Source organism: Drosophila willistoni (assembly GCF_018902025.1).
Source record: "Drosophila willistoni isolate 14030-0811.24 chromosome 2L unlocalized genomic scaffold, UCI_dwil_1.1 Seg196, whole genome shotgun sequence".
NCBI classification, from domain to species: Eukaryota; Metazoa; Arthropoda; class Insecta; order Diptera; family Drosophilidae; genus Drosophila; species Drosophila willistoni.
The window spans coordinates 2,095,551-2,106,766 of record NW_025814048.1 but is presented as its reverse complement, the minus strand read 5'-3'; the positions used below and the strand labels follow the sequence as shown (position 1 = coordinate 2,106,766).

General features: G+C 34.2%; 1 protein-coding gene across 1 annotated transcript; it reads right to left on the bottom strand.

Moving 5' to 3' along the window:
• Positions 1-1,244: 1,244 nt before the first annotated feature.
• Positions 1,245-4,371, bottom strand: LOC6639811 (protein twist). The gene is made up of 2 exons (XM_002062685.3): positions 2,951-4,371; positions 1,245-1,668 (listed from the first exon to the last, which is right to left on the bottom strand). Exons 1-2 carry the CDS (start codon positions 4,231-4,233, stop codon positions 1,404-1,406), a joined length of 1,548 nt encoding a protein of 515 aa, XP_002062721.1. The 5' UTR covers positions 4,234-4,371; the 3' UTR covers positions 1,245-1,403.
• Positions 4,372-11,216: the final 6,845 nt, after the last annotated feature.

The following is an 11,216-nucleotide window of genomic DNA, read 5'->3' as shown; positions in this document are numbered from 1 at the left end:
ATATTTAAATGAATTAGTCAAAAATAATACAAGTTATCTAATTTAACCATTTTAACTAACTTGATTTTGCATGCGATTCTGGTTTCTTGTGCTAAAAAATATGTTTTAAATTAATTTATGCAATTAAGAGCAAGATTTTCAATGTATATATAGATATTAGTTGCAATCTTTTGCTATGTTAAGAACTCGATATCTTTGCCATGCTAATGATGTTGTTTGCGAATTTGTCTAGATATATATATTTTTACTTATGAATGACAAATGCTGAGATTGATTTTATTTAAGTCATGATGTCATGCCATTAGAGAGAAATGTGTATACCTATATTAAAATCAAAAAGTAATGCCTTTTGATCTGCAATCTGTTATCCTAAATATTTATGTGGAAGTTGTCAAGTTGTTTGCATGTTCCTTTTGGAGGATGGGATAGATCTATTCACATCCGTCAATCTGCAAATTGCAACAACCTGTCGAAGATACTATATCTATATATAGTAAAAAAATATATGTGTATACTACTTTGTGTATACAAATTTGCCAGCTGTCATTTAAAAAGCAATTAAGTTAGCAACTAAAAATGAGATATATCGTGCCTTTGATGACCACAGCACACATCGAGAGACAAAAACTCGACTAAATCAACTGACTGAGCTAATTATGTGACTTTTAAATAGGCATTTTGGCGACATAAATACATTTCGCCTTTGCTATGTGGAATACTTTGTAAACAGTTTTTATGTTTTTGAACATAAATCACCGGATGTGAGACCAAAAACTCCAGAGTATCCAGCAGCTACACTCGGTCTCTGGGTCTATCTTCCCATGCCCAAACGCCGAGTGTCTCTTATGGGCAGATGTATGTATCTTTAAGATACACACAGAATGTCTCTCAGTCTGTGGAATGACGTTACGCTCTAAGTATGTCGTCGTATTGGATATATATATATATATATACATATAAAGCCGCGACCCCCCCCAAAGAAGAAGATGATTTTTTCGCGCCTAATTTAAATGGTTTTGGGAGCAGACAGACAGAAGCTGAATGCAAAAGATATGAGAACAAAATACAAAATGGTTTCTCATCATTCTCATATATATTTATATTTTCTCTTCATTTTTTTCTCGTTGATTTCTTTTGTTTTTTTTTTTGTTGGTTGGGTTGTTTGTTTTTTTTGTTTTGTACAATTAATTTAGTTATACATATATTTAAAAGAATTACAATTAAATTAAATAGTTTAAACTTAAATATCTATAAGATAATATGGAAAGAGTTTCAATTTCTTGTTTTATATTTTATCAATTTTGTTTTACGTTTAGATAGAGATACTAAGGCTCTGGAATTCACGTTGTAGTTGTATATATGCAATAACTGGAAGCCCCCTAGGATTAATATTCATTATTGTGTTATGCCTTCTGATGCTGGGCATCCCCCTCCATGCGCCAAACACCAAAGAGATAGCTCAGTTTCTCTGGTGGAATTATCGGGGCACCATTCGCTTTACGCAAACATTTGAGATCAGCTTCGGCCCCATTGGCAGCGGCACTCAAAATGGAGGTTGTTGTCGTCACATTCCCATAGCCAGCCGAAACTGATGAGGTCTGAGCTTCCAAAGCCTTCAAGAGCGAAATATCACTAGAGCTTAACATGCGGCAAAGGAAGTCAATGTATCTGAAATTGGAATAAAAAAAAAACAAAAGATTGTTATTGACTGTTAATAAAGATATAAAGGCAGTTTCTTAGAAAATATTTTATAAGTAGACGACTGATTAAACAATTTTATTGTTTTTATGCCTATTGAGTGTTTGTAGAACTTAAACTAAGAAATTCAATATACAATGAGTAATTTATTGGTACTTGGAAAGTTTAACTGTAAAATTTGTTTTAGTTTGGAAAAGTTTCGTTTGTCATTTACATTTATATATTTAGTAAGAAGTCCTTTCAAGTAAACATAATAAAGGGTTATCCATACTTGTTCAAATGGTTTTTGTAAAGCTTTTAAATTAAAATTTACTTTATGAAAGCCTTCATCTCTGAAATGAATTTGAATTCTTTAATTTGTAATGTGAACTATATATCATTATCATCTTTCAATATTTTTCTATATGTTCATTGTCATAAAATATGGATTGAGACACAGATAACTTAATAAAATCGTTGATCTTTTAGCAAGAAGAAGATATATATGTAGATATCAACTACTATATCTATAAAAAGGTCCTGGCGTTAATGAATCAATGTCTCCTGTTTGTTATGTATATCAGTTTGGTGAAAAAAAGCATTAGAAATGTTTTCCCTAAGTTATATGTAAGGTTTGATTGAAGAAATAAAAATATTTTTAAAATGGTTTATCCTAAATGTAAATTAACATGAATTTAGAATTTGTCAATGGATCAAAGTTGTTTTATTACAAAATCCAAAATTAAAGTTTTTAGACTTTTCCTAAGAATTATTTTATATACAATATGGCAAAACTTTGATTGAGATTTTCTATTAAAATTTTGTTGTCATCAGGCATTAATGATAACAATCATTGTAAATGACTGTTTTCTTAATTTTTGTATTTCGCGTTAATTTTTTCAGAGAGGAAGCATTTTTAAAGCTATTAATCTAGTTTATATAAACAAAAACATAGACTGAGATAGGAACTAAAATTTGAACAAAATTTTTGATAGAGATATGTATTTAAAAACTCAACTGAAAATTGCATTTTTGTAAAAATCCTTAAGTAGGATATTAGGAAGAACTTTTTCTGAATTACTTTAGAGGAAAAATCAATTCAAAAAATTTGTTTTTCTAAACATTTTTCTGTATAACTTGGACTAAGAATGTTAAATGAAATTTAAGGAAAATTAATTCTTTAGTCCTAATCGACTCTTTAAAAAACTATTTGGTTACTTCTTTTATAAAACTTCGTATTTTCCCGTTTTTAATAAAAGGATTTTCATCTTACCTTGTGGCCAGTTTGAGGGTCTGAATTTTGCTCAGTTTATCGCTGGGTAGTGTTGGAATTATTTGCTGCAGTGACTTGAAGGCATCATTCAGACTCTGGGTACGTTGACGTTCTCTCACATTGGCCATAACACGCTGATTGCTAAACTCATCCGTGTCCTCGGATTTGCTGGGTTTTCGCTTCAAACGTCTTCGTGGTTTGCGAAAAGCTTTGCCAGCTCCTCCTCCGCCGCCGCCACCCATGCCGAGGACACCATCATCATCCACACCATCGGCATCTAGATCGTCGTTTAGGCAGGCTGGCGACATGCCACCGGCCAAGTCATGGACCGAACTTAGAGCCGATTGTCGGGCGTATTCAATATCATCACGATCGGAACTGGAATAGGTACTGCCATTTAGGGAATTTGCCGCTTCATAGGCATCGAAACTTTGTCTATAGTTTGCTGACGTGTTGCTGTTGTGATTGGCTGGAAAATTGATTAATTGTGGTGGAGTGGTTGTGGTATTGGATGATGGATTCAGAGGATTTCCTCCTGCTCCACCATTGGCATATAGAGCAGTTGTGGCATATTTCAGCTCCTCCTCGGCAGCAAAATCGAAATGTGAATGCGGCGAGTTGCAATTGCTTTGCTGGGCCGAAGAGGCCACCTCATCCACTGTGGTGGGCAAGTAATCCACATAGATCTGTTGTTGTTGCTGGTGTTGCTGTTGCTGTTGCTGCTGCTGTTGCAGGAGCTTTTTATGTTCTGGTTGCATGGCTAAGGTTCCATTTTGTTGCAAATCATAATCACTTTGACTACGCGTTCTTTTGCCATGCTCGTTCCATGGAGAGCCACCTGAATTATTGGCCAATTGCTGCTGTTGCTGTTGCTGCTGTTGATCAAAGCCATTTTGATTGTTATTCAGCTCCAGGCTGACACTTTGAGAGCTTTGATTGCTGCTGGTGCTTAAGACCTCATTGCTGGGTATATTATAGTCGGTATCATCCAATTCTGTTAGTCCATAGGCGGCATAATCCGTGGGTAGAGGGGCATACTGAGGTTGCTGTTGATGATGAAGCTGTTGTTGTTGTTGCTGATGATGATGTTGCTGCTGCTGCTGATGTTGCTGGTGTTGCTGCTGCTGTTGCATTTGTAGATATTGCCCCGATTGGATATAGGCTTGCTGCTCAACTTGTATTAATTTAATCACATTATGCTGCAATTCCATTATATTTGGCAGCGTTGGTTTATAGCTTATATCAAGCAAAACTTTTGGCGATGCCGACCGTGCGCTCATCATTTAGTTTATTTTTTCTGATTAACTTTAAATGTAAAATCTCTTGTAATTTTTCCAAATTCAATTGTCACTTTTCTAGCCGTTCTCGCTCGTCGTCGATCTTCACGCACGCAATGACGAAACGCAACTGACGCACGATCCTGCCGGCCATTGCTCAAATTGACATTTTGTGGCTGCTCGCCCGCCATTCGTCGTTCGCTCCCACACCATGGGCATATGCTGCCATCTCTCTTCGGCATCCTGGTGTTGTCTCGCTCTAATTGGTTTATGCCCTGTGGGAAAAATCGTGCACATTGAACTGTCGTCGCTCGTTCCGTAGCGCTCGGCTGTAATCGGCAGCGGCAATGGCCATTGCGTTGGGTAGATAAGATATCACACAATGTTTTGGTTAACTACGATTGGGTTTTCTCTTAAGGTCGTTGCCATTTTAGTAAGCAAAGATTTTGAAATTAAAAATGAAGTTGGAAATAGTTTAGATTTGGAAATCTTTTAACTAATTACAAAGTATATTGTTTTCAATTCTGTTTTTCATTTTTAAACAAATTAATAAGTTAGCTAAACTAATTATAATAAATTATAATTTTTTATAAATTATTCAATAAATAAAAAGAGAATGATAGAGACGAGGTCTAAGCCAAAGGCAGCCATATATCATTTTGATTCCTGAACTCTTGATTTCAAAAATCATAAAATAATCAGTTTTTTCTACATACATAATTCTATGAAGGTTGTGGGTTTTTAAAAATTAAGATTTTAACCACTTATTACTTCTTAAAAAAGTATATAATATCTTGCAAAAACTTCAACTTTAATCAATTTACTTAAATTTTGACAGAACTGTTAATTTTCATTTTTTTATCATTATTATTCCCTTGCAACAAGAACAAATTCAATGGGGTCAGAAATGTGCAACACGTAGAGTTAAGTGTGCCCGATCGAATAAGTTATATAAAATATTGATCAGAAGGACGAGCCAAGTTCATATACACAAATTTGACCATCCGGATGCATTGAAGTTATCGTATTCAGCCGTACAATAACTTTTTCCAGGTGATACACAAAGAACTTAATATTTATTTAATAATTTAATAACCCAACTCATTTGTCTTTGGAAATTTATTTGACTTTTAGCTATTTCTAAACAAATCATGGAAAAAGTTAATGTCGATTTTAAAAAGACTATTATTTATTAGTTTTAGGACTGAGCAAAGTTGGATAATTGGTTTTTAATATGCATTAAATATAAATCGAAGATAATCGAAGCCTTTGAAACAAAACCCCAATTAACTCCAACTAAAGATCAATATATATGAGATAAACTTCAGTGAGAAGAAACTTTACAAATTAATGATCACTTTAGAGATAAATTTGAAATATTAGTTAAAAAATAATTGTTCTTCTCTGTGTTCCTTCAAAGCATTATCTCTCCAGTCACAGGTATTCTTATATGGCAGGTATGAAATACATTTCCTCTTGAGGTTTGTCTCTTGGATTTTCTTGAATGCAGCGGCTGCAAAAATATCCACAAAAACCTAGAACCTTGACTTTCACTCTGGAATTTTGTCATTTTGGGTTATTTTTGGTTTTTTTTCTGTTTTGTTTTGGCCAGCAAAGCAGACGAGCAGATAATTTTCAGGAACTTGTTAAAATAATTTCTCATCTATTTGTGCATAAAAATAATTTATATTGTATTTGTGTGTGTAGACAGCAAAATATTTCAATCTAAGCGATTGAAAATAAATTTTATTGCACTTTTTTGGAAATGAAAAGAAAATAAGAAAATTCATTGGTCACAGATGAAGTCATTTTCACAATGACGTCAGCGTAAAATCTGTATTATGAAAATTACTTTGAAACGATAGTCAATTTTCAATTTGGTGAAATTTGGGAATTGTGAAATTTTCCCAGGATTTGAAATGGTTTCACTCTCAGTTCTTGTTTGTCGTTTATGCCCATTAAAATCATTTGCGATTATATAATAATCTTGAGATCATAAAACTAGAAATCCTCAACCCTAACACTAAAGGGTCTCGAACTGGGAACTCCGCGAAAAGGTTTCATTATGCATAATTAGTAAATTCCGACACACACAAACACACACACACACACACACACACACACACACACACACACGCACACACATCTAAAGGGAAGCGAAAAACCTCATCTAGAAAAACACAGAAATCCAAAAAATACGAGCGAGAAGTCAAATTTCCGGATATACTTAAATATATATGCAAAATTATCCGCCTGCCTGTCGGGGTAAAGTAAAAATACCCGATTAATATCGGCGCTGCGAACTTCCGCTGGAAAAAACCGCATAAAAGGTCCACGTCCTTCGGCTTACCTAAGTCGCGACCTATGAGAAAAACCGCTCTCTCAAGGGTTTTGCCCTAAAGCGGGGCTCGATCTTCTAACTACCTGGCCGAAACGGAAAATTTATATTGATTAATAACTAAATAATAATTCAAAAGATTTATGGTCAATGGAAATGGGACAAGTGTGATTAAGAGATGAAAAATGTTCTAAGTTAAAAAAGAAAACAATTATTTTGTATATTTATATATTTACGCGAAAGCAATAACATTTTTATTTACTGCATTCCCATATAGACGACATTATTACCAAACAAATTGCATACTTTTTTGCGCTTAATGCAATGTTATGGGACATTAACTAATCAGCCCAAAAGATGCGACATAAATATTATTCAATTGCTTTTGCTTAATTTCAAAAGTCAATTTGAAGACGTTCTGAAGTTTGTATTCTTAATTATGGAAATTTGACGATGCTGCAAGAAATTATTAATGGAATTATATTTTGGAAATAAAAATGCAAATTATGCAAAACTGAAATTTATACAATTTTGTAGAATAAAATAATTGACAACACAAAAATTAATTGAGTGAAGATTAATTCAACGATTATTGTTTATTTAAAACAGTAAACATCTTTTTTTTTTTATTAACTTTAGAAGGATCAATCTATAATGATTAAATATTTCATTATTGTATTTTTTTATATATTGTGAAATTGAATTCAATCTAACTAAATTGTTCTTTAGCATGTTAGTTTGTTGTAATGTTATTTATTTATTTATTTTATTACTCAAGGGTTCTTGAATGTCAAAGTACCCTAGATATAAGAAATGTCGATTTAACGAAAAACTTAATAAAATTTATTTTTGTTAAGTCGTTAACTAATAATTTAAATAAGTTTAGCGATTCAAAAGATGTAGCGAAGAATTTTGTGACCATCTCAGATTTGAAATTCGAAATTCCACTGTAATTAATAAAAATTCCAAACTATGCTTGTTACCAAAACTGGTTTGACTGAAATTATGCTTTTAATTTCCTTTTGTAAATGCTTTGTATATTTTTAAAATTATTATTTTTATAATGCAAAAATGAAATGGAAATAATCAAGATGTTACAATTGGTTGCCAAATAATTTAAAAAATCTTGAACTCACAGTCAATGAAAAGTAGTTCGTTCCTGCTCCTGGTTTTACTGTGATCGTTCTAAAATTCGGATCTTTTAATTAATAACGACTGTTAGTGGTGCGCCTTGGTCGATAATTTATCGATATGAACTGGTGAATCACCCCGAGATTCGGACGATCCATTGTTTGTAGCCATGTGAACGTGAACACGTATCTGTGTCTTATGGCGATTCGTTACGATGAGCTTAAAGTCACGTAGTTTATTGATTTCAATTCCGTTTAGGTTTTTTTCTTTGTGATTTGTTAAAACCAAAAACAAGAAGTAAATGCAGGCAAAACAAGAAATTCGCCTTTAAAGAAAATTTTTATAGGTATTTTGCGTACGCCAAACTATGTTTTTTTTTTCATCAAATTCAACTTCAACTTTAACTGCCAACGACATCAGTATTAACTTTCCATTTTGGCAAATCCTAAGCCAAGGATCGCGAAACAAAAACAGTTGAATAAAAACCAGCGTGTGTTTGTGTTTGTGTGTGTGTGTGAGTGTGTATGGAGCGTGAGAAGAAACTTTTGCTAAACGTAAATCTTGCTCGACAATCAATTAAAATTAAAATATTTTTTTGTTTCTGGTCCTCATGTCAACGGGGGAAAAAGCAAAAAAACAGAACACAAACCAAGCGCAAACGTTGTCTACATATTTGAATTGACTTTTGATGATGTATCACGATTTATTGTTACCAAAAATGGTTGTCAAAGCGCGTGGAAAAGTGGATCAGTGGAGAAACAAAACTCCCACAGCTTTTCCGCTAAGGAGATGCAGCCTCTGAGATTACGGCAACTTGATGAAGCAGCAGCAACCAACGGACCAACTGTCAACGCATATTCATCGAAAGAGATGAAGAGAGAGAGCGAAAGAGAGAGAGAGTGTGTTGTTGTTGTTGTTGTTGTTGGTGTATTAATTGCCACATGAGGCAAGCCAGCCAATGAAAACGCTGGCGCCAAAACACCTACGCCAAACTTGTCAAACGTCTCTAACTATATGGAGCTATGCATGTTAATTAACAGTTTACACACATTTACACACTCTCGCACACGCACACCAAGAGACTGAGTGTGTATGTGTGTGTAAGAGCTGTGAGGCCACCCAATAATATGAGCGCCAACTTGTCATTTTAGCCTGGCTCCACCTTAACTAAACAAACAAAACTCGAGCGCATACATTCAAACATGCCGAACTCACACCGAATATGTATGTCGGTCTCTACGTATCCAACAAAAGACTGTGGTGAATTGAAAGCACTCAGCTTGCCGCCAGTAATGAGCACAAGTCACTGCCTCAGTCACTGTGATTTTTTCAATTAGTAAAATATAATGTTATAAAGTTAAAGGGCTAATTTCTTATGAGATGAAATGAGAACGTATTTCAACAAACAAAATACAACTACATATCTTCCCATTGCAGAAATTCCATCGTTTACTTTAATATCTTAACAAATTGCAATATATTTTTAGTACGTTTACTTCAATTAAACTCATTTAAAGCCATTCCGATAAACTTGTTGTGCAAGTTCCTTTGAATTGTGTAATATTTAGCGACCCCTTTTTGAAACAGAATATATTAATGACGCTTTCTAACTCCTGATCTTAAAATTGGCTTATGTGTAGGCATTGATACCCAAAAAATTGGATATAATCTTTTTTTTTTCAATGTTTCTTATGTCAAACCTTTAGAATTCAAATCAATGGAAATGAAACAAAGTTTTAAATGTTTTTGACTTCCCAATATAATTTAATCTTTTAGGAGATCTTAGATTCAAATTTAAAAGGCCATAACTGTTTATTATTTCTTAAACTTCATTAGGCCTGTAGCTAAAAAATAAAACTGACTATCCAAAAGCACAATTTTCAACCATTTAATTTGTTTTACAAATATTTTTAGACCGGTAATCATGAGATTCTCTTTATATTATTTTACTATAACTATACTTCTTTAAAAAAAACATTCTCATTCTTATAAACTTATCGAATTGCATTTAAGACAATCTTTTGAAGAAGTCTTTTCATTTGGTTAGATTACGACCTGTTTAAAATTTAAGTCCAACCTTGTATTTAAGCCAAATTGTGGTCAATCTTAAAAAAAAAGATTATTTCAAAGGCAACACAAGAAGGTCAGCAGGTTGTCTGTACAGCTATTGCAAGAACAACCAAGTTCTATTATCAGGAGCCTTAGCTGAAGAACTCCAGAATCTTCACGCTAAAACTAGTTAGGAATTGCAACTAAATGAAGCGAAAAAGCTATTTCCAGCAGAATTGAAATGGTCATACCCTAGTTTCACCACTAAAACTAGTTGGGAATTATAAGTAAATGAAACTAAAGAGAATTGGCAAAGCTTACAGTATTACAGTGAAATGTTTTGTGGATAAAAAATAATCCTCGAAGCACATTGGTGAAAGATAATATTAAAGTGTCACTTTAATACGAACAGTTACTTTAAGGAGCCAAATTTCTATAATTTGATTTGCTACTGTTTCCATATGAGTTAAACTTGTGATTTCATTCCAGTGACTTGTTCCCTCTACTGATAGCAAGAGTGTCGCTGCTTTACTTGGCATCACTACTCACCACACTGAACGACTATTGCCACTGGCTGACTGGCTCGCTTGCTGGCTGACTGACTGGCTGGGGCTGAAGGCAGCTTAACGCCAGTTTTATGGTTGATACGGGCTTTCAGTGCATGTTTGCTAGGCGGACCGTGCAAACGTGCTTGTGCTTTTTCACTCGCCTCCTACTTGGTTCGTTTTGTTTGCTTTGCGTTTGTCTTTATTTTACGTGTTTTTTTTGTCCCCCCCAACTTGAGCCGGCATTTCCCTGTTTGATAATTTTCACAAATACAATATATATATATAGTAAAATCGCATCGTTTAGTAAAACTTAGTGCCCATCTCTGCGCATGCGTGCCTTTGGTCGAGCGTTTCGTGCGTGCGTGCGTGTGAATGCGTTTCGTGTTTTGGTGCATTGTGTGTTATTTTACTGATTTAAATGGCGTTTTAAGTGAAATTAAAATGACGGATGTGGCCCGTAATTTGCACACACACACAGATAAACACCATCACGCGGATGAGTGTCAATAAATAAAAAAAAAAAGAAATAAAGAAAGAATCTACGGCAGGCAGCAACTGTGGGGCGTTGTACCATCCATAGAGAGCATGTGTCTAGTTGTTGTAATAGTTGTTGATCAAATTAAGTGCTGTGCGTTGCGTTGCCCGCGGGACCGGGACCGGGACTATTGCAATTGACCACCACACACACACACACACACACCACCGGATATGCAACAAAGTGTAACACCCCCGCCCAGGAAACTTCTCTTCAATAAGTGCTAATAAGTGTAAAAAATAAAAGAAAAATGAAATAGATAATCAAACCGGATGTAGGGCAATCACAACAACAACAACAGCAGCAGCAACAGAAGCCTTTAATTTTTTTTTGTGTGTTGAGCTTGATCTAAACTAAACTAAACTGAACTGAATTGAACCGAACTAAC